Source organism: Marmota marmota, unplaced genomic scaffold, assembly GCF_001458135.2.
Source record: "Marmota marmota marmota unplaced genomic scaffold, marMar, whole genome shotgun sequence".
NCBI lineage: Eukaryota > Metazoa > Chordata > Mammalia > Rodentia > Sciuridae > Marmota > Marmota marmota.
Window position 1 is genome coordinate 28,887,025 of NW_026000026.1, and position 26,381 is coordinate 28,913,405.

Consider the following 26,381-nt stretch of genomic DNA (forward strand, 5'->3'; position numbering starts at 1 on the left):
AAGCTGGGCTGCAAGAAAACTGCGGTGCTATCTTGTTCCCGTGGTTTATGTTGGGAGAGGCAGCCCGCCGGTCAAAATAATAAGCTTGCTTTAATTTGATTTTAATTGGAGTCAGTGGTCTTTTTTTTTTCCGTTGAGTTCTAACAATGATCACAAGAAGCCAGGGAAAAATAATATATAATCCCCATCATACACCCTTAGTGATCCACCACCTCCAGCCACATCCCACCTGCCTGCAGTTAACACCAGGAACCCATTCAAATTGTTACTCCATCAAATGGATTAATTCACTGTAAGGTTATATATCTCATAATCCAATCATTTTTCTTTCTGCATTAACACAGGAACTTTGGGGGGACACCTCATACTTAAACCATAACAAGGAAGAAACAAAATAAAAACACAAATGATTATGAATCTGCAGTAAGGATATTAGTATTCCTAGGGAAGGCCAGTGTTATAAAAGCAAATAAAAGTTGCCAGGCATGGTGGTGCACACCTGTAATCCCAGTAACTAGGGAGGCTGAAGCAGGAAGATTTCAAGTTCAAGGCCAGCCTCAGCAATTAGGAAGACCATAAGCAATTTACTGTGACCCTGTCTCAAAAAAAAGAAAAAAAAAGAAAAAATTTAAAAGGGCTGGGGATGTGGCTCAGTGGTTAAGTGCCCCTGGGGTCAATCCTGGGTACCAAACCGGGAGTAGTGGTTAGGGGGAGTGAATAAAGGGAAGCTGAAACTTGAGCTCGCTGAGATCCAAGGAAGGCATGCGGATGGTGTGGGACCTGTCTTCTTCTCAGGATGCTTGGGCTAACTGATGTCTTCCAGACCCTCCTCTGCTCCAAAATTCCCAAAAGCCACTCCTCTAAGGGCTTTGCAGAGAATAAATGTTTAGGGGTTTCTGCCTCAATAAAGAGAGCAGGTCACCAATCAAAGCAGTGGTTCTCACTCTAATGAGCATCAGAATAACCTGAGGAATTCGTTATCAACACAGACCAGCCAGACGCAGAGTGCATGCCTGTAATCCTAGCCACTCTGGAGACTGAGACAGGAGGATACCTCTGTCTGCAGTGCAGTGGCCATGGAAAATGAATGATGGGTTTGAAAGGCTGGAGAGATGAGAGAACCAGAGAGTCAAAATACTGAGTTCCCAACACTGCGAGATGGGGAAAAACAAAACAAAACGAACAAAAAAACGGGCTTGCTTTAGGTTGCGCCAAGGTTAAGTTCACAGTAAGCATTTCTGAGATGGTCGGCAAAGAGGAACTCAAGGAGTGGGGCTGAAAGTAAAGTAAGGAAAAAGGGCTTGGGAGCCATTGCCTAGGAGCCGGTTCTCTGGGACAGACTTGAGCCCACAAAGAGTGACAGCCGCCCAGGGCACAGGGCTGCAGCTCATCAGCAGCCACATTGGTTCTTTGCTTTTCTTGGTGCCCGGGTCCGTGGTCCCTCAAACTCAGCACCCGAAGCTCCCGATAATTTGGGAACAAAAGGTGCCACGCCATTCTGCTCACTACTAGCGCCAGGCGTTCAGGCTGCTCATTTGGAAGAAGCTATTCATCTGTGCAAGGATTCCTGGCGCTCAGCGGCGGACACAGCGTTTCTCCAACCCCGAAACAGGATGTACCCACCACCCGAGATACGCCTCCCGATCCCCAATTCAGCCGGAAACCGAGCCTCCCACTTCCGTCTCCAGCCGGAAGTATCTTTCGACTTCAGGCAAATGGGCTTCCGGGAGCGCTGAGCGGATACCCGGGCTCGTCATGGCAGCCTCCTTGACCGGGAAGAAGATCGTGTTTGTCACGGGGAATGCCAAGAAGCTGGAGGAGGTGCCAGGAGGGTGTGGGGAGCTGACCGGGAGGTGGCTGGGAATAGGGCTGAGATGGGGTTTCCAGGCGAGGGAAGCATGCAGAGGAGGCGTAGAGGGAGAACAAGAGTTGGCCCGCTGGGAAGCGTGGGTCAGGACCTGACCGTCTGCACGGCGTTGGGGAACCAGGATGGGACCGCGGCGGAGTGGGGGCTCCCTGAGAGTTGAAGGGATGAACGTTTTGACAGACCTCAGAGCTCGTCAGGTCAGGTGCTTCGGGGTCCGGGGGAGTGGCGAGGCCCTTAGCACAAGTCTCAAAGTTCTCCTCTTTTATCTAGACCCACACTGGAGCCCCGAGATCTCACTTGTATCTCTAAGACAAATCTAGATGCTGCTGCTGATTTGGAGGTGCAGGGATCCAGAGAGGGCGTGGATGGGGACTCAAACTGAGCAGGCCATGCCCCACTACGATCCAGAAGCACTTTTAGCCAGTTTTGGCTTTTGTGAGATGGAGTGAAACCTTTCCCCACCCATTATAAGAGTCATGGCTGACAACTAACAAAAGACAAGTTAGCGAAAAAGAATCATAAAATGTATTTAATCCAGGTTTTATATACAACAGAGTCTTCAGAATGAAGATCCAAAGATAGGGAATTCTTCTCTCTCAACCCCTCTGGTGCTAAGAATCAAACCCAGGGCGGTCTTCAGCTTACTACTAGGCAAGCACTTTACCGCTGAGCTATACCCCCAGCTTGAAAGAGGCTTATTTTTATTCTTAGATTTGATGGAACATGGACAACTGTGTGGAAATGTGATTAGACAAAAAGGATATAATCCCATGCTAATAGACTGAACAAAGCATGTTCTGATTCTTGGTCTCTGTGTGCAACATTTCTTACTTGTATGGGCAAGGACCCCCTCTGAATTGGGGGTTTTACCATCTACTGTCAGACAAGATAATTCAGAGAATTTCTTTATGGCCAGCTTCAGGACAGGAAGGCAGGGCAATATTAATATTTTTAGGCTTTCCAGCTCATTCTGGGGAGAAGGAGTTTTAATTTCTATGACCTACATTGAGAAGCATTTCTAGTTTCTCTGGCTTGCCTTGGGAGGAGAAAGGGGAGCTGGAGACAGAATAGAAAGCCAGAGACTTTGCTTTTTAAGTTTTTTAAAAATAACAATAATTATTATTATCATTATGAAGTATTGGGGATTTAATCCAGGGGTGCTCTAAATCTCCAGTCCTTTTTATTTTTTATTTTGAGGCAGGTTATTACTAAGTTGTTCAGGCTGGCCTCAAACTTAGTTCTTCTTGCCTCAATCTCCAGAGTCAGTGTGCCACCATGCTTGACTAGACTTTGCTTTTTGAGGCTTGCTTCTGAGGGACCAAGTTGCTACTTTGGGGTATTGTTTCTGAGTCCTAGCAGGATAGTGTGGGACATCTGCTTCACAGCACTATGAAACAGGAGTAAAAGAAGCAGTAGATCCAAAGTTTCTGTCTAAACTAGTTGAGAGGTCTCTGGGGGTTGACAGAACATCTTTGGCTACAAGTAACAGGCAAAGGTCTGGTAGGAATATGATGCTAAGGTATCCTAAGGGACTTGAGGATGAGCTCTCAAGGCTGACCTATCCTTATAGTTTCCTTTGCATATCCATCCCTACTTCTATTGGAGTCTTTCAGCTTTTTTTCCTACTGGTGGAGGGTACAATGAGACTTCTGCTAGACATCAGCTGTGATTGGCAGGACTTGAGTCAAGGGTTTGCTCCTTCTTAGCCATGGCCAAGGAGATGAGGTCATGTGTGGGCAATTAGGATTACACTTACTAAATATGTCTGAGACAAATGAATGAAGGGCAGTAAAGGAACCTGCATTTCTCTGTAACATAGAGACTGATGGCACTTCTGTGTCAGGACAAGGTTGACCTTCTTGGGAGCTAATACCCTGCTGAGGCCAGACCAGTCAGACAGACAGTGCCATCCAGAATGGAGTTCATACAGACCTCAAGCCTCTGATTAAGAATATGGCCTTCTACATTTGAATAACATTTGAGGATGTAGCTTAGTGGTAGAGTGCTTGCCTAGTATGTGTAAGTCTTGGGTTTGACCACCAGCACAAAAACAAAAACAGTCTGGGGTTGGGAGTATAGCTCAGTGGTACAGCATTTGCCTGGGCTTCACAAGGCCCTAGAGAAGATGACTTGAACTTCATCTAGAACAGAAGACTTTTCATCTCTTGAAACCCCATTGGTAAACTGATGAAGCCCATGGACTCCTTCTTATGAAAATGGTTTTAAGTGTACAAAAATACATAGGATTACAAAGGAGATCAACTATATTGAAGTACAGTTTTCAGAATATTAAAAATATTTGTGGTCTTGTTACATGTATTTTATTAATGCATTAAAGGATTCAATCTAGCAATGTGTGCAGTTTCCTTGATTTTAAAATCCCAAGGAGGCTGGGGATGTAGAGCTTGCCTTGCATGCATAAGATCCTGGGTTTGATCCGCAGCACCTCAAAAAAAAAAAAAAAAGGATTGTAAAGACTTTTTTCTTCTTTCCCTGTAAATATTTTGCGGTACAGGCAAAATTATAATATGGTACAAAAACATCTGTGATTTTAATAGGTTTAAAAGTCACAGGAACTGATAACACTATTTTGGTTTGTTGTCTATATTTATGATATTAAAAGAGGACAAAATTTCAATTGGGGGCCTAGTGAGAATAAAGGATATTTTTTTCCCATCCAGGTTCGCAGGTCTCCTGAATTCTGGGTAATCCCAGACAGAGAATTCCTGGTATGAGAGGATGGGTAGGGTTTCTGAAAGGATTGAGAAGCAAAAAGGTAGGGTGATGAGTAGCACAAGCAGAGGCCTGAAATAGGAGGGGACAGAGGAGTGAGAAGATAGGGTGCTAATTTGCTGGAATTAGACCCTGAAGGTTGGGATGAGGCTCATGGACTTGACTTGGTAAGCTTTAGAGGAGTGATGCATGAGTTACTTGATAAGAAATGTCAGTGACAGTTTAGGTACTAACAGGGAATTATTAGTAGATGGTGATAAATGTTCTTTCATTTTGGAACAGGTCATTCAGATCCTAGGAGATAAATTTCCATGCACTTTGGTGGCACAGAAAATTGACCGTATGTTTCTGTTTTGTTTTATTTTTAAAAGATATTTCCATTTCTCTGTCTTCCTTTGACCTGACTCTGTGTGTGTCTGTTTCCCTAAAAAGTGCCAGAATACCAGGGAGAGCCGGATGAAATTTCCATACAGAAGTGTCAGGAGGCGGCCCGCCAGGTGCTTATCTTACATTTGTCCTGCTTGTCCCACACTCAGTCCTCTTTTGTAGCTTGTTGTGGTGGTTCCTGAGGTTGTACCTGCTGAGAACAGTTAGAGAACAATAGAGAGGGCACAGTTCTGTTGTGATTTCAAGGAACTGCTCAGGCCCAGCTAGCTTTGGATCAGTAAATGTTGGCTTTGAAACACTTCCATTCTGTCTCAGCCTTAACTGCCTGGTATCCCCCAAGACTACCATAAACACACACATTCCCTCTCTAACCACCCTCTTCTGATTCTCAGTATGTACATTTCAGCCCTATGTTCTCCCTATACACATCCACACCTGCACTTGCATATTTTTGCAAACTGAGAAATATTATGAAGGGTTGAATTGCCTGGATGTGAATCCCAGCACTTCCATTGCTGTATCTGGAGCTAGCTTCACACTTGCCAATGGTTTTGTGTCTCTATCTCTAAAATGAAGATAAAGAGGGCAGGGCCTTGTGACTTTATCTCCTGCAGATCTCAACTGGCTGCTGGGTTGACGTCAGCCTGGGTGGCCCGGAAATTCAGGGCAGGGATGGAGCCTACTGCTGGTTGTAGGTCTCAGGGATTCATGTCCTTGTGCTATAGGTACAGGGGCCTGTCCTGGTGGAGGATACTTGTCTGTGCTTCAACGCCCTCGGAGGGCTACCTGGCCCCTATATGTAAGTGTTCCCACCAAACCCTTTCTAGGGCCCCAACCACAAAACCACTGGAACTGCCAAATGATTGGTTACTTGATATTGCAGATCATTCACTGTCCAACATCAACACCAGTATTTCTCTTATCCTAAAGAAGGATTAGGGATAGAGAGGTGTGCCTTTCTTTTGTACAGTGTGAGAATGTGATTGTGTAAGTGGAGATGGGAAAGGGGAACCCACCCATTTCAGTGGTACATTCATAAGCATATCAGTTTCAGGAAAAGAATAAGGAAGTTGAGATCTGAAAATTTATTTCTTTGAAACTACCCAGTGCCCTGGACTCCCTTAGAAGGTCTTTGTGTATCTCTAGGTACAATTACTCCAATTTGAAGACCCCTCCATGGGCTTAGGAACATAAGCACAGTTTTTAAAATTTATTTAGTTTTTAGTACTGGGAATTGAATTTAGGAGTACTTTCCCACGGAGTTAATTGTCAGCACTCTTAATTTTTTTTTTTTTTTATTTTGAGATGGTCTTAACAAGTTGCTAAGGGTCTCAGTGATTTGTTGAGGCTATCCTTGAACTTACTATCTTCCTGCCTCAACCTCTTGAGTCATTGGGGTTATAGGTATATACCACCATGCATGGTGACATATATACATAGTTCTGTTGCTAGGTTTGAGGTATAAATGTTTTTAACATTTAGATGATTGGTTTGCTTGCCAAAACAATAGTACCTGTATATATTTCTAGTCTATAGTATTATAATGCTCGCATCCTCACGGGCTCTGAGGATTATGATTTTTTAATATTTTGCACTTTGAGAAATGTGGAATGTTATCCCATGCAGTCTTAGTTTTCATTTCTCTTGTTACCAATGAGGTTGAGGCCTTTGTTTGGTTATTAATTCTTCTGTGCATTGCCTGTTTGCCTCCAGGCAAAAATAGTTTTCCTATTAAATCATTCTCTCCCCCCACCTCCCTCCCTCTCCTCCCCACCCATCCCCTCTCTTTTTTGTTGTTAGTGGGGATTGAACCCAGGGCCTAATGTATTAAAGACATGCTCTACCACTGAGCTACACCCCCTGCCCCTAGATTATTTCTCTTAGTTTTGAGTTGAGACAGTTTTTATCATTTCCCTGTGGTTTTTCTTGAGTTCTGATCCCAGTAGGACACAGCCCAGGGAGGGTGGCAGAAGATCCATCTGTTCCTGGTGTCTGACTCTTTTATTTCTTTTGCAGAAAATGGTTTCTGGAGAAGTTAAAGCCTGAAGGTACTGTCCCCATTGTTTATTCCCTTGGATCTGTTGGGAACTGAGAATCAGGGTAATTCAGGGGAGTGGTCCCCCACTAGTAAACAGGAATCCCAGGCTGTAGTCCCTGGCATTGAGCCTCTCCATCTCTATTTTCCTTTCTTTAAACTGACACTCATTTGTTCCAGAGAGCAGTGAGATGTGGGGGCTGGTAGGTGTTGTGAATTTGAGGGACAAAGGGGCTGTGGTTGATTCTGCATCTCAAGAGGGACTTGACCCTAGTGACTACATGCAGTTGCTTGCTTCAGCCAGGGCCTGGCTCATGGGTCGGAGGATCTGCCTGTCCTAGACCCCAGCAATCCATACCCTGTCACCCTCATGTGTAAACCAAATTGGTGCTTCTTTAGGTGCTTTAAAAAACACTTTATACCTGGAGCATTTCAAACATGGACAGTAGTAGAATAGAATAATAGACATAAATATATTCAATTATTTGTCAATTTTTAAAGTATAGTAAAATAATGAACTCTGTATCCCCATATCCAGCTTATCAGCACAAGGCCTATTTTGTGATATCTGTAACCTGCTCTAATTTTTTCTCAATCCAGTATTTAAAAGCAAATCCCCAACACCATAACATCTATTAAGTTCTTCAGCCTTTATGTCTAAAAGATGAAAAAATTAAAAACATTAACCAACTAAAATTACGTGTGTGTGTGTGTCTGTGTTATGTACACATACACACATACATACTGGTGCGAGGGATTGAACCCAGGGCCTCAGCCATGCTGAACACACACTCTACCACTTGAGAGTTACACCCCAGTTAATTTCATAGTATTACCTAATTAGTTTGGAGATTTCCTTGGTTGTGACAAAAATGCCTTTACATGGTTCATTTTGCACTGGAAATCAAACAAGGTCCTACTGTATTGGTTGATTTTCTGACTTTGATAAAAGCCTTGGTCTCATTATGCCAGAGGAAAGCGGATACCCAGAATCTTGATCTGGGTCTCAGCTCCCTTATGAGAGCTAGGATAAGCTTTGGCAGCCTCCCACCCAACCTAATCCAAACTTGAGGGACTCTTTCCTTCTCACTCTTGGTGGTCTTTGGCAGGTGGGACTGGGCAGCACAGATGCACTGAGCCCTCATAGTATCTACACACAGGTCTCTATCAGCTTCTGACCGGCTTTGAGGACAAGTCAGCCTATGCACTCTGCACCTTCGCGCTCAGCACTGGGGAACCCAGCGAGCCAGTGCACCTGTTCAGGGGCCGAACCTCAGTAAGTACCCACTCAGATGCCATTCTCCCATGGGCCACCAGAGGGCGTTGCGACCTGAGTGGACATCTAGGGTCTTTTGCTGGACCTTCCTGGAAGGGTATGGTGGTATCCAGAGTTAGTTATCAGTGCCTTGTATGAGGCACCCCTGAGCACTATCATTAGAAGTGTTGTCAATCTCCAAACCTCCGTGGTCTCTGAAGCTACTAGTTCAGGGAAACAAAATGACTAACAACTCCTGAGGCCTTGTACACCCAAATCTCTGCAGTGTGTACCCTATAAGAAACAATTGTACAAATTAAAGGTTACTGCTCCTGAAGCTACATCTATAGCCCAGACTTCTCTATGGCCAAATCTTCTTATCCATCTGCCAAGGCTAATGCCCACCTTGAGTGTCTCACAGCCTTTATGACTTCATGTTTGCATAGAATTCCTTTTATTCTCCCTCCCTCTCTCAATACTAGGGATTGAACCTTAGGAGAGTTCAAGTGAAATACATTTCATTGTATGCAATGCTAGGCAAGCACTCCACCACCAAGCAAAACCCCAGCTCAGAATTTTAATTCTTCACCTTAACTTATTCCTTTCCCAGCTGCCTGCCATTTAACACTTTATACCTACCTGTCTGACTCAGGTTTAGCTGCTTTTCTCAAGGTCTACACCTCTATCACAGCTGGTCAACTGCCCCCAGACCCTGTCCATTCTTTCCCTATGACAGGACTGTGCCTTCCAGCACATCACCCTGCTCAGTTCCTCTGCCAGGATAAAATCCAGACATTTTTCTGGGAATTGTTCAGATATTTTCTTTTACCCTGCTTGGTGGTGGTGGTGGTGGGGAATACCAGGGATTGAACTCAGGGTCACTTGACTACTGAGCCTCATCCCCCATCCCTATTTTGTATGTTTGGGTTTTGCAGTGCTGGAAATGGAATCCAGGGCCCATGTGCCAGGCAAGTACTCTACTGCTTTTTTTAGTTTTATTTTGAGACAAAGTCTCATTAGGTTGTCCAGGCTGATATGGAACTTGTGATCCTCCCTCCTCAGCTTCTGGGTGTAGCTGGGATTCTAGGCGTGTGCCATCACAGCTGGTTTTATTTATTTTTTGTGGCATTGGGGATTAAGTCTAGGGCCTCGTGCGTGCTATGCAAGTATGCAAGTGCTCTACCATTAAGCTACATCCTTGGTTCAAAACCATTTTTAAGTGTACATTACAGTAGCATTAAATATATTCATATGTATAACATATCTCCAGAACATTTTTATTTGGTACTGTGGATTGAGTCCAGGAGTGCTTTACCACTGAGCCCTGAGCCACATCCCTAGCCCTCTCCCCCTTTTTTTTTCCTTAACTTTTTAAAAAAATATTTATTTTTTAGAAGTAGTTGGACACAATACATTTATTTATCTATTTTTTTATGTGGTGTTAAGGATCCAACCCAGGGCCTTGCATATGCTAGACGAGTGCTCTACTGGTGAGCTACAACCCCAGCCCTTTTTCCTTAACTTTTTATTGAGACAGAATCTACTAAATTGCTTAGGCCTCACTAAATTGCTGAGACTGGCCTCAAACTCACAATCCTTTGCCTTGGCCTCCTAAATCACTGAGATTACAGGCATTTGCCACCATGCCTGTCACAACTTCATTTTAAAAAATCTGAAACTACCCATTGAATAACTCCCTTTAATTCCCGTCCTCCAGCCCCTAGCATCTACCATTCTACTTACTACTTCTAAAGAGTTTAATTACTTTAGATACCTCTGTAAATAGAGTCATACAATATTTGTCTTTTTGTGATTGGCTTATTTCACTTAGCATAATGTGTTCAAGGTTCATTCACTAGCATGACAGAACTTCCTGTGATTTTAAGACTAAAAAATATTCCATCGTATGCATAGACTACATTTTCTTTATTGACCTGTCGATGACCTTTGGATTACTTCCACCTCTCGGCTATTGTGAATAATGCTACAGTGACACGACATCACTTCAAGAACCTGTTGATGGGACCTGTGTCACTGCAGACCCCACAATTCCCTGTTTCTGGCTTTAGCTGTTTCTTGCATTTGTTGCCTGGCAGTCCCCACCTCCCCTGAGTAGCCTTGTTTCTTCGTCTTGTTCTGTTTTTACCTTGTACTCCTTATCCACATTGGCACACCAGACACACATTGTTCACAGTGGCAAGTTAACCACGTTGTTCTTTCCGCAACTCAGATGTGCTGAGTTTCAGAGACTTTGTGCCAGCTATGTTTGACACCTGGAATGTTGTTGCTGCAACCCTGTATATGGCTAAAGGGTCCCTTCCTCACTATGTCTTTCCCTGAGTTCCCCATCCATGTCACTGCATCCTGTTGTTCTGGAGCTCAACACCCTGTTGGTCCCCTTTAAGGTACTTTGCATTTGTTAATCACTGATTAATTTACTCGTGTCATGCCTATTTGATATTCACTATAGGCAGGAAGGATATGTTTGCTGTGACCCCAGTGCTAAGAACACTGCCTGGTCTACTGTAGGTGCTCAGAAAACATGTGTTGCAGGAGTGAAGCTCACAATGGTACACTAAGTGGCCTGAGCACACAGCTCCCCACTAGCAGAAGCAGAATTTGCCCTTGGCTCTGCATGACTTGGCATTTATGTGGCTTATCTCTATCATCCACCATGGCCTTTTTTTGTTTTGGTTTGTTTGTTTTGTGATGCTAGGGATTGAACCCAGGACCTCTTGCATTCTAGGTAAGTACTCTACCACTGAACTGCATCCCTAGCTCTGTTTTGAAAAGATTTCTTTTTTTTTTTTTTTTACTTTGATGGCAAAATGACATTTTACGACATTGGATTATAATTTGTTCTCTTTGTAACATTTTCATGTTGGAATTTGACTGTTATAGCCAGTATTACTTAAGCTCCTGGATGTGTTTGGCCACTGCTGAATACTTTCTTTCTTTATTTTTTTGGTGTAGATGGACACAACACAATGAATTTTATTTTTATGTGGGGCTGAGGATTGAAACCGGGTCCTGCCCGTGCTAGGCGAGCGATCCACCGCTGAGCCACAATCCCAGCCCAATACTTTCTGTTAGGGTGTTTACCTGCTAGAGCCTCTCTTGTTTTCTTTTTCTTCTTCTTTTTTTTTTTTTTTTTTTTTTTTTTTTTTTTTTTTGGTGGTGGTTGCTGCTGCTGCTGCTTTTTTTGGTTTTGTTTTACTAAGGATAAAACTTCAGGTCTCATGGTTGCTAGGTAAGCATTCTAGCACTGAGCTACATCACTGGCTATTTAACTTCCTCTTAGGAGAAAATGTTTTCTATTAGTTTTTTAGGTTGAATCATTTTTCTTCAATGAAGTCACAGTTTATCAAAAGTGTAGAGAGGAAAATGTTGGCCCCAGAGGTGTTAGTGGACCAATTGAATACATGGTTACTCCCTGTATTCCCTGATTTGCATTTTATTTAGATTTTCAACAAACATTTATAAGCACCTTAGTTCCCTTGAATTACATATTTTTTAATATTTTAACACCTTTTTATTTTATTTATGTGGTGCTGAGGATTGAACCCAGGACCTCATACATGCGAGACAAGTGCTCTACCACTGAGCCCCAGCCCCTTGAATTACATTTTGAGTGAACTGGGTTTAATCACATGCATTAACTAACCAAATTCAAACTGCCTCCTAGTGCATCTCCTCCATGCCCAGTTATACACCTGTGCTCTCTTTTCTGTGGCAGGGCCAAATTGTGGTGCCCCGAGGCTGCCGGGACTTTGGCTGGGACCCCTGCTTTCAGCCTGATGGATATGAGCAGACGTAAGGAGCCCATTTTTTCCCTGGGGTGTGGGGTTGGGTGGGCACCCTGCCCAAGTGCAGTCATGCGGATATGGGCGGGGCAGGTTCTGAGAGTGCTGTTCCAGCTGTAGGCAGCTCTGCTGGGGTAGGCACAAGGAATCTGGTGACACAGCCCACAGCAGGGCGGAGCTGGGTATCCTGAGCTCTCAGGCTCCAGCTTGTCCCTGAGCTGCTGTGCTACTGCTGGCTTTCCCTCTCTGGCCTTGGCTTATCAAAATATTTAAATATAACAGTTTTGTGGGGGTAATTTTGACTCTCCAGTTTGGGTTGGAAAAATTATTCAAATAATACTATATATTCTCAGTATTTCACACTACCTCCCCTCCCCATATATATTTTTTTTTAATTTATTTATTTAGTTAGTTAGTTAGTTTTCGGCAGGCACAACATCTTTGTTTGTATGTGGTGCTGAGGATCGAACCCGGGCCGCACGCATGCCAGGCGAGCGCGCTACCGCTTGAGCCACATCCCCAGCCCCCCCTCCCCATATTTATGTGGCACACATTGGTCAATATTGGAATCAGTCTTTCTAGGCTGGATAGGCCCTTAGGGTGCTTGGCCTGAGGCTTCACAGAAGCCACACAGGGCTAAGGACGTTGTCAAGCAGCACTGTCCAAGAATGCTCTGGGGCAGCAGATGTTCTATATCTGCACTGTCTGGATGGATAGCTATTAGCCGTGTTCGGCTGTGGAGCACTTGAAATGCAGTTAGACTGAAGAATTGTCTTTATTTTTTATGGTGCTAGGAATTAAATCCAGTCTTGAGCATGCTAGGCAAGTGCTCTACCACTGAGCTACACCCTGAGTGCCTGGATTTATTTGTGTTCAGTTGTGTTAACTTACATAGCCACATGTGGCTAATGGCTACTGTGTTGGATAACAAAGGTCTGAAGCCCACCAGTCGGGTGTGGATTCCCACCTCCCTGGATTCTTGGCATGGAGCATGGGCCTGTAGCCCATATCTGTTTGGGATCCTCCCCTGCAACTTACTCAGGGCATTAGAGGGGACTGCTGTGTTTGTTCTGTCAGGCTCTGCTGCTTCCTGTCAACAGATGACAAAGCTGATCAAACATGCAGCTCATCCACTTCTCCCCAGATTCCCTTAAGTTTTAGCCACACTGGAGCAAATTTAACATCCATCCATGTTCATTAATATCAACAGAGGAACTTAAAACTCCATTTTTTTTTTTTTTTAATTAATAGACTGCCAGGAGTTGGTGGCTCCTGTCCCACTTTGTGTATGTGTGGGGGCGCTGCTACTTGAGCTTTGGACTCTGTGATTTGGGGGTAAGATGAGGTGGAATGGAGCTAGGCATCCTCTGGGGTCTAGGCTCCCTGTTCTCTGAGCAGCTACTGTTACCCCTTAGGTACGCAGAGATGCCCAAGGCCAAGAAGAACGCCATCTCTCATCGCTTCCGGGCCCTGCTGGAGATGCAAAAGTATTTTGGCAGCATGACTCCTCCTGAGGCTGGAGGAGACCACTCAGGCCAGGGATCTGGGGAGGGCTAGCCTAAACCTGCACCATCAGGCAGGCACCCCTGGAAGTACTTCCTTCAGGGTTTCCCCTTGCTGGGGGTGTCAAGGCAATCTCCCTATCCTGGTCTGGAAGAGCAGCTAACTGCTTAGAGAAATTCTGAGCAAGTTGATGCCAGTCTCTTGCCCTTAGGCCATCTGGGATTCAGTGATCTCTAGGCCTAGGATCCTGAGAGGTCTTTAGGTGCTAAAACTGGCCTTGGCAGGATTGAGGGTTTGGGAAAGAACCAGTCTTCAATGTTCTTACAATGTGGGAAATAAAAATTCTGGAAGGTACTTGTTTCCAAAATAAACTAGATACATCTGCTTTGAACCCTGCCAGGCTGATGTCTTCTGAGTCCCCTTGGGGGTGGTGAGACAAGGGCATCGCTGTCAAGGATGTTTGCCTACCCTTTGCTGGCTTGCATGTTACATCTTCTCTGCTTGTGTTCTTTCGAGTCATGAATTGTGAGCTGGCCATTCCTTGCAGGATGTGTGTTATCTACTCACCTACCAGTCGATGCCACTGCCAGCTGGCCTCTATGGTCTTTGCTGGATTGTGGGGTGGTCAGTGGGGAACGTTCAGGATATTTACTTTATACTATTGTACATTTAAGCAGTTGAGATGTTGGCTTGATTGTAATACCAAGTTATTTTTCTGGTGGGGAAGGGATGGAATCTTTGACCCCAGCTGGGGTGATATGCCGTATGCCAGTTTTGCCTGGGGTCTAGAGGTCCATCAGGAGAACTGCCTCAGACCCTCACTGTGCCCTGGTGAAGCCATTCCCAGGGAGGGACTTAGGGGGTGTCAGGTGGCTGCCTTGCATTTCCTGCAGGCCTTTTTCTGATAAGGAAGAGTATACAACCCCAAGGATGTTTAAAAAAAAAAAAAAAAAACGGGTCAGGGCAGAAAGCAGGTTGGGGCGGTACTCCTCAGTCCTAGTAGACCACTCCCAGGGTAAGTTTTGTGCTCCCAGGCAGCTCTGGAGAGTCTCTACTCCAGCATATGTTCTTCAGTCCTGGCAAGGTGGCCCAGGGCTGGGCTCAGCCGTTGAGAACATTGTCTTCCCCTGACCTGGGGCAGTGCTTCGCTTCCCTCTTGCCTGCCATACCTAGCTGGGTAGTTTACCCAGGAGGTACCAGCACCTCACCTATCCTCCTGGGTGGTCTCAGAGTGGGAGGGTGATGTCTGCCAGGGTCTTAAGTATGTGATGCTGGAGATCTGCCTGTCCCTTGCCTGTGATTCTGGATATGATCCTACCTACAGGGAACACCCAGGCTACTGAGGAAGGGACCCCCAAAGTAGAATCACACACCACATGTGTATAGTAGATACATGGAGTTTGGGGCAGGACACCCTGGTATTTGCTGATTGGCTTCTTCAGAGTTCTGTCCTGGGTGCACACTATGCTTTGTTTGCTTTATCTTTAGCTACCCATCCCCATATAGGACTATGGAGAATATACTTGTACCTAAGCCCATCACCACCACTCTGGAGCAGAATTATACCAGACTCCATGCCCTGCATCCAACCCAATTTGGCCTTTAACAACTCATCAAATGTAAAGTGGCATCTCTGTTGGCTTGCATTTCTTTGATTACCAAGGGTTTTGTTTGTTTTGCAGTGCTGGGAACAGAACACAGGGCCTTGACTGTTCTAGGCAAGCACTCTGCCACTGAGCTAAACTCCCAGTCCTACCAAAGGGTTTGAACATCTTTGCCATTCCTATTTTCTTTTTGGGCTACTTCTTCTGTCCTGTTGGGGTGTTTTTTTTTTTTGTTTGTTTGTTTTATTGGATTGCAGGAATTCTTCACAGTCACTGAAGTCCAAAATACCTTCATCCTTGGGGACATTTGTTGAGCCAGAATCCTACAAGGTAATGTGAGGGAAGTCTGGGAGCCAGGTGTTCATCTGCCACAGCTGCTGCCCCCAGGTACACAGAGAGGCTCTGCCTGAGCCTCAGATCCATACCACTTCTGCTGGCTGCCACTATCATGGACCCTGACTAACCACCAAATGAATAAGCCAGAAACATGGCATTTTCTCCCTTCCATTAAACCAGTCCCCATGTCTTCCAATCTGCCATTCTCTCCTCAGTCCCTCTGTCACTGCCCTATGCAGGGAGCAGTACAGCCCCTGCTCTCCCCTGCAGCACTAGGCACAGCACCCCATAAGGCTGAAGCCCTATCCCCTCTGGGTCCTGGAACGTGTTATTCCTAAAGCATTTTCCCCACTGTGCTGGGCAACAGGGTGATGTTTTCACTGTTGGGCCAAGGTCCACTATGCAGGGCTGGAAGTGACAGCCCACAGGTAGTACTCAACATCAGTCCCCTTTATTCCACTTACACAGGACATGTTTCCCCACCCCAGATCTGGTTGGAGTAACAAGGAAGGATGTGGTACATAGAAGCACAGAAACAGGAGCTTTATTCTTTAATGTGCACACAGCGAGTTCCTTATACAATCAAGGAAATCTTTCTCTTTCAGGCATATGACTCTTTTATCAAAAGAAAATCCACCCTGCTTTTAGTCCCACCCTGGGCAGAAACTGCCCTGAGCCATGTTCCTGACCCAAAGCTAAAGGCTAATGAGGGGAGGAGTGAGTGCGCACACACTGAACCCCCACAATGTCCAGGCTCCCCAGGCCTGACAGCTGTGAGAACACAGCACAGAGAAACAACCCAGACCCCACACCTACACAGCCACAAAGCCAGTGTGGGAGGGTGGGGAGGGTTGGTTAAGTGGGTATGGCCAGGGCCTGCCAATCAGGGCCTGTGCTCAGCATCCATGGCATCCAAGTATTTGGCTTCAATAATTCGGGGCAGCAGGTTGTAGCTGGGGAGAGGAAGAACAGGCAGGAAGATAAGCCCTGAATAGAAAAGAGAAAGTAGGGGCACTACCCAGCCTACCCACCTCCCAACCCTAGATCAGTCGTCTTGCCCAGTACCCCAACTCTAGCTGTCCATACCGGATGGGGATCATGGCAATCATGATGAGGGGAAAGATCATTTTCATGTAGGGCAGGGAGCTCATGCCGAAGGCACACAGCAGAAGCAGCTGCAGGACCTGAAGGCCTGTGAAGTAGTGGATCTTCCTCTGGGGCACTCTCCGGATATAATGTGTGGGAGGGTACGATGTCTGCAGGCAGTGACCAGGTGTAGGCAGGGTTGGCCATGTCACCAACCCTACCTCCCTCCCAAGGCCAGGTACCCACCTGCTCTTTAAGCAGCAGGGCCACACGCGAGAAGAGCTGGTTGCCATCCAGGGAGGTGAGTGCAATATAGAGGAAGAGGCCATAGAGCACAGGCTTGGGGATCCACTGCAGTGGGAAGGGCAGCAGCAGCAAGGAGAGGCCCACCAGAACACTGGCACCCAGCGATGTCAGCCGCGTCTCCTTCACATTCACAATCCTGCAGGGGCCCAAACCAAAAGACCACATGGCCCACCTCAGGCCACATGTGGATGCAGGGCTACAGTACCTCTGGGCCCCATCCCTCCCTAGCTCACATGGCCTAAGGCTCCCCACCCTCCTCCAGAGTCCACATGGCTCTTTCCCCAGCTCTCTAGGAGCCACTCTCAAACTCACGTCTCGTAGATATGCCCATTCTCCACTCGCTCCTCCACTAAAGCCAGTGCTCGCACGTGCAATGGGGAGTGGGGGTAGGCAGCATGGATCCAGGGCAGCCCAAACAGTGACAGCCCTGTGTTGATGATGGCAAGGAGCAGGAGGTCCCAGTGGTAGGCAGTGCCCTTCACCAGCCTTTAGCATATGGACACATGTAGACAGAAACCTCATTAGCTCTCAGAGGGCTGGGCACTTACTCTCCCCACCCTTCCTGGTCCTATATACCTGTTCTCAGGTGCATTGACCAAAGCAGCCACCAGATTTTGCTCAATAAAGAAGAGGAGGGAGAGCAGGAAGCCAAGGCCCATGGTACTGCTGATGGCCCTCAGGGATAGTGAGTGCATCTTTGCCATCTCAAATAGGTTCTCACTGGGATTGTAGCGGAACTTGCTCACTGTAGCAGGAGACAGGATCCTGCTCAGACTGCAGTCTCCCCGCCCCAGCAAGCCCATACCACCCCCAATTAACGTAAGACCCCACTCACTCTCGATTTCCTGGAAGCCATAGGAGCTGATGAGGGAGAAGGTGAGCACCGCGATGGGCAGGGCACAGTCAGACAGGGTCTCGCGCACACACTGGTGCAGGTAGGGGCTGCAGACAGCCAGCAGATCAGCATGGCCCAGGGGCCATGTTGCCCTTCCCCTCACCCCAGGTCCCCCTCACCTTTTCTTGAACTGGTAGAGGGTGTAGCCCAGCCAAAGCGTGCCCAGCATGATGAGGAGGCTGAGCACTGCAGTTGCCCGGCCTGAATGTGTACCACTGGGACTTCCCGTCATGGCCAGCTCTGTAGGGCTGGCCAGGAAGCTGGTATTGAGGGTGGTGTGCAGGCTGGTGTTGAGGCTGGTACTGATGCCCAACAAACTCACTAAGGATGAAGTCCTTTTTGTATAGTAGTGGTGACCATAGTAGTACTTCCAGAAAACTGCAGAATGGGCCAACAGACCTCAGTCATACGGGCTGTGAAAGGTTGGGGCCCACCTTCCCAGTGAGAGAACGAGGAAATGAGAGAGAGGTAGGGACTCTGAAGGGACAGAGTGGGGCCTTGAAGGTAGAAAGCTCCTGAGGGGAGGTAGAGTGGGTGAGAAGCAGTAGAGAGCTCTGGCCTTTTATATTGACCAGGACCCCACTGACCTGCCCATCTACCCACTGTCCCCATACTCAGTCCTTGTTCCATCTCTGACACTGTCAGGCCTGTCCTTATTTTTGATCCTGTCTGGGGAAACCCTGTCACCCTCTAGCGCAGGGTCTGTTGCTCTCTGCCAATGAAGGATCCCAGAGTGCCCTTGACCATGGGAAGGAACAACCTTAGCTATGCCCAATGTGGCCACAACCCAGAGCCTCCCATCTCCATCTAGCTTCCTCTGCAGCAGATGACCACCAGCTCTGCACTCACTTTTGACCATGCCTTTGACAGCATCCAGCAAGAATGTGATGGAAATGAAGAGGGCAATGATCTCCTCTGTGGATCTGTCAGAAGCAACGTGCCTCATAAGATGGAGAGGATTGTTCAGAGAGGCCTCCCTTAGCATCTATATAGATCACCCTTCTCTCCCACTCTCTACATAGAGGACCAGGCCTTAGATTGCCCAATGAGCCCAACCCAGCTCCTTGGGGCAGCAAAAAAGGTAGGGGTACTCCATCCACCCCAGGATTACAGGGCTTTGGAAGCTGGCATAAGGACCCAGGTCCCTGGCCTTTAGAGTCCCCACAGCTCAGGAAGGATAAGTCACCTCCTGAAGAGACTCATGACCAGGCTGAGGTTCAAGAAGGCATACAGTGCAAGGAAGAAACTGTTCCACAGGCCCGTCCATGCATAGAAAGAGTTGAAGTCCAGGTCATAGTCATCACAGATGACACGGATCACTGCAGGCAGTGGGGCAGGGTGGGCAGTCAGGGCCCAGCTGGGACCCAGGACCTTGGGCACCATCTCCCGCCTCAACCCCCCACTGCACCCTGGATGTAGATGGCCAGGGGTGCGGTTGTCAGCAGTATCACCAGCGGCTGCCCAGAGAAGAGCGCATATAACAGGCCTCCGATGCTCTGCCCAGCAATGGTCTTCTGCACATCTGTAGAGGTGGGGAGGTCAGGGTCCACCATAGCCCAGGACCCTGCCCAGCACACCCTGGCCAGCCCCAGCCCCTCACCGATGGCCCCGTTTGTGTTCTCATCATTGAGGGACCCAAAAGCGATCGTGGGCAGGAGACAGGCGAAGTAGAGGAACAGGGTGGTAGTGATGTATTTGCCCACAGCCTTGCTTTTCCCAATAATGCCTAGGAAAGGGGGATGGACAGAGGGTTTGTTGGGGATGCAGGACAGATACCCATGTGTCCCTGGATAAACTCTGATGAGCTACGGAGCCACCTACCATCAGTGAAATCCAGTGGGTACACAGGGAACCTGCGCATGATGTCTTCCCGGATACCCTTCCCAAAAGGAACAAAGTCCTTGCACTTTGGGGGCTAGGGAGAAGAGAAGAGTGCTTGTTAGCCCTGGCCAACCCAGGCCCCCTCCCACCTATACCCACCAGTACCCTGTACCTGCGGGTGTTTGTGGGCATGAAGGGAAAACACGCTGTATTCCTTCATTCCTGGCATCACCATGGTGAGCAGCTGTCTCTGATGCACCAAGGCCTCCTTGAATTCTTCCTCTGTGCGGGTCTTCAGGAGCTTCTGGCGGAAGGTGATGTCAGAGAACATGGTGGCAAATGTGCGTGCCACCTCCATTGCAGTCTTGGTGCTTTTCTGGGAGGTGGAGGATGGAAGAGTTGTATCTACAGCCTGTGTAGAAAGAGGAAGCCCTGCCCTTGCCAAACACAGGCATTCCTAAGCAGGTGGCAGGTGCTCTTCCTGTGTACTGACAGTGAATTTTGTTCCCCCAAAGTCCAGGCATTAGTGAACTCCATCACAAATTCCACCAGTCAGAAGATCATAAGGACAACCATCAAGGTAGTATTGTTTTTAATTTTATATATTTATTTATTTTTAATTGTCAATGGACCTTTATTTATTTATATGTGGTGCTGAGAATTGAACCCAGTGCCTCACTCATGCTAGGCAAGTGCTCTACCACTGAGCCACAACCCCAGCCCCATAGTATATTTTTCTTTTTTGGATACTGGGGATTGAACTCAGGGCACTCAACCACTGAGTCACATCCCCAGCCCTATTTTCTAAATAAAAGAGACAGGATCTCACTGAGTTGCTCAGCACCTCTCTTTTGCTGAGGCTGGCTATGAACTTGTGATCCTCCTGCCTCAGCCTCCTGAGCTGCTGGGATTACAGCATGTGCCAAGGCGCCCGGGCTAGTATTTTTCTTATAAATTTAGGCATAGTCTTCTAAGCAACAAAATCTTTGGGATCAGCTGGGCATAAGCCTATAATCCCACTTGGAAATTTGAAGCAGAAGAATCCTAAGTTCAAGGCCAGCCTAGGCAACCCTGCCAATCAATCAATCAATGGATAAAGAGATAAAAATAGATAAGTAGATAAAAATAGATAAATAAATAAATATATAGATAAACAAATAAATAAATAAAGCTGGGTGCACTGGTACACACTGGCTCAGGAAGCTGAAGCTATTCTGGCCATCCTCCCTCTCTTCCTCAGCACAGTAACATAGACAGCATGTTTATAATGTCCCTTGGCAGGGACATTCCCCTCAGTACCTCTTTGCCTACAGAGAGAGAGAGGAAGGAGCCTGTATCAGAGGCAGAGGCAAAATCCTCAAGAAGAAAATGGAGAACCCACTGAGCACATACTGGGCTCAGTGGTAGAGCACCTCCTGCCCAGTAATGTGCATGGCCCTGGGTTCAATCCCTAGGACTACATTAAAAAACAAACTAATGGCTTAAATGTTAAGGTCCTTTCAAGGCCTGGGTCAAAATTTCCTATTCAGAATTTTAAAATCCTTTTCCTTTTAGAGAGTACCTCCAAAATGTACTAGCTTCAGCCTGTACAAAGGCAGAGTGCTCCTGACCAAGTTGTATACAGCCCAAGAAGGAACAGAGATCCTTGGCCAGAAAATCAGTCAATGAGAAGAAGGATGAGGTCGGGGAATGCAGGACAAAGAAAGGCAGTAATGTTGGAATCAATAATTGTAAAACCATTCTTTTCAGTCAAGAAGGAAAGACAAAGTTTGGGGCAAACTCTGGGGAAATTCGGACTTAACAGAGACATAACAAGGATGTTTCTGATAACTGTTAGGCAGACAGGAAGGGGAGGGGTGAGGTGATCTTCAGAGAAGCTCCCAAGGAGAGGGCAGGGCAACCTGGGACTCTGTCCCCAAAGAAGCACAGCCACCTCCAAGTCCTGCACTCACCATCTTGGGTGGGGCCAGCACCAGGATGACAAAGCGAACCTCACAGGAGTTTTCCCCCCAGTTCTGTGGGCGAACCAGGCGGCTGATGCACACATGCCGCTTCTGTAAGGCCTTCATGGTGCAGCTGGCAAGAGACAGAAGGGCACACAGAACACAATTGCCACCCTTGGAAGCCAGGGCCACACCCACCCAGAAACTCTTGACTTTGACAACTAGTGGCCAAAAAAGGGACAAAATGGGTTGGATTGCTTGGACCCTGTCCTCCCAAACTGGATGTACCACCAGATTTGTGTCACTCCTGGGTGGGTCAGCCTCTGCAGGGGTATAAAATGCTTAGCTCCAGTATAACAAGTAGAGGGGCCAAATGTGGTGGCCACAATTTGGCAACTCACATGATACAGAGCCACGACTGCTGATATTGCACCCCTGTGACTGTAGCAGTAACTCCTTGGATGGTATCCGACAGCAGGTGGACTGAGGAAAGAGTAGAGGGGAGAGGGAAGAAGGTATCTGCAGTTGCCCACACAAGCCTCCCCCGCACAGGCAGGAAATAGGCCTTACCTTTACCCTCCATGGGGGCCCCAGCATCTGTAAAGAGCTTGGCCATGAGTAGGTCCAAGTTGCAGTCAGGTTCAGCGTGGTTGGGGTCTTGAGCAAAGCGGCTTAGCATGGTCCGCAGCACATCATCCAGTGAAGTAGCCGTCTCATCCAGGATGATGCTGGCCTGTGCCAGGAAGCCATCCAGATCCCGGTGTGCACGTATCTCTTCCCCAAAGTTCTTTAACTTCAGGTACTGTGAGAACCCCAAGCACAGAACCCTCAGGCCCATAAATGAGACTGCTATCCCTGCCAGGGCCCCTCTTCTTTAATGGTCTCTGGCTGCCCCAACCTACCAGGACCAACAACCCTTTCCAGGAGGGAAGGCCCAGCTTGAGCTGGTTTGAGATCCCAGTTTAGGAATTCCTTTAGGCAAGGACAAAAAGGAACAGCATGAGGGATCTAAAAGCAGCAGCTCCCTCTACCCCAACTAGAAACCTCGGGACTGCCCTACAGGATGGGGCCCTCACCTTGCGGGAGGTATGTAGGAGCACACAGCCACCGGATGTCTCTTCACTACCTAGAGAAAAGGTAGGAGAGTTCAGGGTACCATCCCACCTCTGAGGGTCTCTCTTGGTAAAATTGGGCCATTTTTGCCCAAGTTCCTGCCCTCCTCCAGCCTGCCCCTGCTGCAGCCCCATACCAGATTTAGAGGGCTGCACCTCAAGGTTGACATTGACAAAAAACCGGATGCTCTCGCCAGATACAATGGAGGAGTTGACTGTGTCGAAGGCTTCATCCCCCAGGCTCTCCTCCCGGACCTCAGAGGTATCCTCCAAGTCATTCTTGAAGCAGCCCAGAGATGCAGCTGTCACACCAAGAGAGATCCAAGAGGGCCTGGTCATCAGTCCTGCGTGTCAGAAGGAGGAGCTCCAAGCCCCAGGAGCAGGCATCTCTAGACTTTTCCATAGGGCACATTCAGTGAATGATTAGAGGTCTCTTGCAGGCCAGAAAAGAAGCCTTGGCCAAGGGAAGCAGAACTTCTAGTCTGCCCAGCCCCACTCAGAGTGTGGCAACTAGCACACAGCTGGAGCCCCCAGCCGGGTGACTTTATCCAATGTTTTCCAGCTGCAAGAACCAGGTCCCTGCACTGTTCTGGCCCTTTAGCTTGAGAACAATGTCTGTTCTACAAACTTTGGACCAAGCACAAGTGAGACAATACAGATAAGACTGTCTAGCACCTGCCCTCCCACAATCCGTAGGCTAGGGGGCCCATGAGAAGGCAGAGCTGCTAGAGTAGCCAGATGACCTCCTCTACCCCAACTGCTTTGTTGGCATAGAGCCTAGAGTTCCTCCTCCCAGGGAGGATAGGAGAGCTAAACATCAAGGCTGAGAGACCCAGTCCAGACATGTGGCACAAGGAGGCAAGAGAGCTTGAGAAAGAGCCAGGGGGTGGCCTCTAGGAGGTTCACATCAGCCCTGTTCCCATCATGCCCCTCCTCCTCCATGATGCCAGACACCCAGGCAAAGATCCTGCTGCCCCTCAATTCCTACAGTATCCCCCACCACTCTGCCACACCCCTGGCAGGCCTCCTTCTATAAGACTTCCTAGCAACATGCAAATATTCCTCTTCCCTGAACCCTGCTCTGACTCTCTGTAGGATCACAGCCTGACCCGCCCTGCCTCTCTTCTAGACTAGCTGTTATCTCTTTCAGACAGTTCTATGACTGGTTCCCCATTTGTGGGTGCCCCCCAAAAAGAGGTCCTCATAGTCAGACCTCCCTAATGCCTGACAAACACCTGTGCAGGGACAGGGACGGGTCACCAGCACATCTACACCTGTAGTGACTCACCCTGACTCATTTCCACTCCCACCCGTCAGTTTCCTCCACACATTCCAGGCCTTGTTCCCTCAATGTCCTGCACTCAGGGACTGGCGACCCCAGCCCCAGGTCTGCACTGTATCCACAGCCCAGAGAACTATTGGGTCAAAAGATGTCCTCTGTGCTTCTGTCATAGTGTTCATGACAAACTGCCATTCCTGCCTTGTTTAAAACCACCTGTCCCCCAACCCCAATCTGCCCCAGTCTCCCCTTTGCCACCCCTATTAGCACCCACTAAACCCCATAACTGTTGTCTTCTCCCTCTACCCTGGGTTTTACCTTTTATCAGACTCAGCTCTTGGACCCCAGTTAAGGACCTACCCAGCTAGAGTCACCAGGTCCGTGAATGTGGTCCTGCCATGCCATGTCCTCATCCCTATCATATAGTGTAGCCACATAACTAATCTGCATGCCAGGCATCCTGGCCCACAGAGCCTCCATACCCTGGGGATCCTGGGTAAAAGCACATCCCCACTATGTTTAAGCATGGCCCCACTAAACAACCCTCTGATAGCCAGGCCAGTTCATGGGGCTGGGTATAGGACAGGCAGCCCAGAGCCAGCCCAGACATGATAAGGGCAGCTAAACCTATGCAAGCAGGGACAACTGATGCCCAGAGAGGTTAGGCTTTCTTAAAGGGACAGCTTCAGCCCCTCCCTCTGGGGGGAAGGTGAGGAATAAAGAAATATACAACATTTGGCCTAAGGATCCAGTGCATTGTAGCAGTGAACTACGGGAGCGAACACCAGGTGGTGCCAGTAACCCAGGAGAAGGAGCAAACAGCCCTCCCAAGGACCACAGCACCCCCAGGGACTGCCAATGCCAGTATAATCAGCTGCCCCTCTTATCACATCACAACCTCCTGCAAGATGGGATCCAAAGGAATTCCAGTACCAGTACTGAACCAGATAGATGGCAAACACCATGGGAACACTGGTATGTAGGCAAAAATCCCCTAGAGACTTCTGATAAAGAAACTTCCCATATACACACCTGAAAAATATTCACTGGAATCCTCAAGGTATCCATTCTGTGACATGACGGAAGAGTTTTCTGCAAGGAAAGCCAAACAACTGCCACCAGCCCCTCTGCTGTGTCCACCTGCAACTTACCCTGCTGATTCCTTCTTTTCTGTCCCAAGAACCTGCCCCAGGCCACCCTGGGGAAAAAAAGAGGGAGGGGACAGCAACACTAGGGAGAGGGGGGGCCCCTGCAGACCCAAAGTCAGCCTTAACTTAAGGAATTAAATTCCTTAGCCCATCTGCTAGCGGTTGCCCAGGTGTGCAAGGGGTGAGGAGGAACCTTCTCAGGAGGTCTTCCCCATCAAATTATGAACAGTGCCCAGTTAAATCAATAATCCAGGTTTCATTAGAATCCAGCCCTGGCCTTCGGAACTGGAGGGAGGAGACTAAAACCAGCCTTTCTCCCAGGCTCCCGCACTGCCAAACCCACACTTGGGCCGGGACCCTTCTCTCTGCACATCTCTCCTCTCCCTCAAATCCATCCCAGGGGCCACTAACACCCATCGAAGTTCCTCACGTGCCAAGGATAACCCAGGGCGACCAGCAATGGCCTCCTCCCTTGGGCGACTACACTATTCTGGGCCGTCTGGGAGGAGGAGCCCTTGGTCGGGGAGGGAGAAGGGGCGGGGTGTGTGTATTTGTGGGGATTCTGTGCACACTCCAGCGCGGGCCCCGGATGGTCCTGGCTGTTTGTGCCTCACTGCAAGGAAGGAAGCACAGGAGGGGCCGCGTGCACGAAAGGAAAACGGCTCTATGCTAGCAGACCTGGGGATCGATCCGGGGCAGGATGCGGATGTACGCGCGAGGTGGGAGCTGGCTGCATCCAGGAGGAAGGGAGCGGGGCGGTAAAGGTAGCGTCCAAGGTCGCTGGGACCGGCAGCACCTACTCTCATCCCGCACACCACGTGCAGGTAAATGGCCGGACAACCCGGCTTCTGGCTAGGTCCCTCAGATGTCTGGGCGAACCAGAGGCTGCTGCGGTCTCGCCGAGCACCGCCAGAGGCCCGGGACCCCAGCAGCCGGCGGCCTCCCCGGCAGCGCCCGACAGAAGGTGCCAGACAAAACATGAGATGAGGCTTTCTCAGGCGGCGGCGTGCCGGGCTCGGAAGAGCTCTGCGCTCGGGGGTGCTGGGGACCCCACAGTTCCACCCTGCCCACCTCCAAGCCCCCCAACCCTTCACTGCCTACAACATTCGTTTAATTTCAAGACGGCGAGGGCAGAGCCTTCAGCCCAGCGCGCAGTGCCCACAAACCCGTTCCCGGGCCATCCCACGCCTCGCGCGCGACCATCCCGACTCTAGTTCTCGCGCGGCCGAACTCACACCCGGACTCCCGCCCCAGGCTGAAGATGTGTA

General features: G+C 48.4%; 2 protein-coding genes across 7 annotated transcripts; one reads left to right on the forward strand and one right to left on the reverse strand.

Moving 5' to 3' along the window:
* Window positions 1–1,671: 1,671 nt before the first annotated feature.
* Itpa (inosine triphosphatase) lies at window positions 1,672–15,724 on the forward strand. Of its 5 annotated transcripts, none has more exons than XM_048811235.1 (8): window positions 1,672–1,821; window positions 4,883–4,940; window positions 5,033–5,097; window positions 5,713–5,786; window positions 7,004–7,035; window positions 8,183–8,298; window positions 12,014–12,090; window positions 15,445–15,724. In XM_048811235.1, exons 1-8 carry the CDS (start codon window positions 1,756–1,758, stop codon window positions 15,524–15,526), a joined length of 570 nt encoding a protein of 189 aa, XP_048667192.1. In that variant the 5' UTR covers window positions 1,672–1,755; the 3' UTR covers window positions 15,527–15,724. The 5 variants fall into 5 exon arrangements, with proteins under 5 accessions (XP_048667192.1, XP_048667191.1, XP_015337936.1 ...); XM_048811234.1 differs by lacking the exon at window positions 15,445–15,724 and adding an exon at window positions 13,504–13,974; XM_015482450.2 differs by lacking the exon at window positions 15,445–15,724 and adding an exon at window positions 13,496–13,974 and having other exon boundaries at window positions 1,673–1,821.
* A 321-nt stretch (window positions 15,725–16,045) lies between these two features.
* Slc4a11 (solute carrier family 4 member 11) lies at window positions 16,046–26,362 on the reverse strand. Of its 2 annotated transcripts, XM_048811230.1 has the most exons (19): window positions 24,998–26,361; window positions 22,824–22,988; window positions 22,651–22,700; window positions 22,145–22,376; window positions 21,976–22,057; window positions 21,584–21,707; window positions 19,804–20,007; window positions 19,632–19,725; window positions 19,411–19,536; window positions 19,219–19,332; window positions 18,997–19,129; window positions 18,660–18,733; window positions 17,930–18,188; window positions 17,751–17,857; window positions 17,492–17,660; window positions 17,228–17,401; window positions 16,856–17,051; window positions 16,610–16,779; window positions 16,046–16,476 (listed from the first exon to the last, which is right to left on the reverse strand). In XM_048811230.1, the coding sequence occupies exons 1-19, from the start codon at window positions 25,041–25,043 to the stop codon at window positions 16,407–16,409; spliced, it is 2,589 nt and encodes an 862-aa protein (XP_048667187.1). In that variant the 5' UTR covers window positions 25,044–26,361; the 3' UTR covers window positions 16,046–16,406. The 2 variants fall into 2 exon arrangements, with proteins under 2 accessions (XP_048667187.1, XP_048667188.1); XM_048811231.1 differs by lacking the exon at window positions 19,411–19,536 and having other exon boundaries at window positions 24,998–26,362.
* Between the last annotated feature and the right edge of the window lie 19 nt (window positions 26,363–26,381).

Bases quoted from the DNA above. Each gene is read 5' to 3' on its own strand.
- Itpa (XM_015482450.2), top strand. From the start codon at position 1,756: ATGGCAGCCTCCTTGACCGGGAAGAAGATCGTGTTTGTCACGGGGAAT. The intron at 1,822-4,882 runs GTGCCAGGAGGG...ATTTTGGAACAG, and splicing joins ATGCCAAGAAGCTGGAGGAG to GTCATTCAGATCCTAGGAGA. The intron at 12,091-13,495 runs GTAAGGAGCCCA...GTTACCCCTTAG, and splicing joins CCTGATGGATATGAGCAGAC to GTACGCAGAGATGCCCAAGG.
- Slc4a11 (XM_048811230.1), bottom strand. From the start codon at position 25,043: ATGTCACAGAATGGATACCTTGAGGATTCCAGTGAATATTTTTCAG. The intron at 22,701-22,823 runs GTATGGGGCTGC...CCTTTTCTCTAG, and splicing joins GGTGCAGCCCTCTAAATCTG to GTAGTGAAGAGACATCCGGT. The intron at 21,708-21,975 runs GTGAGTTGCCAA...GTCTCTTGCCAG, and splicing joins CAGTCGTGGCTCTGTATCAT to CTGCACCATGAAGGCCTTAC.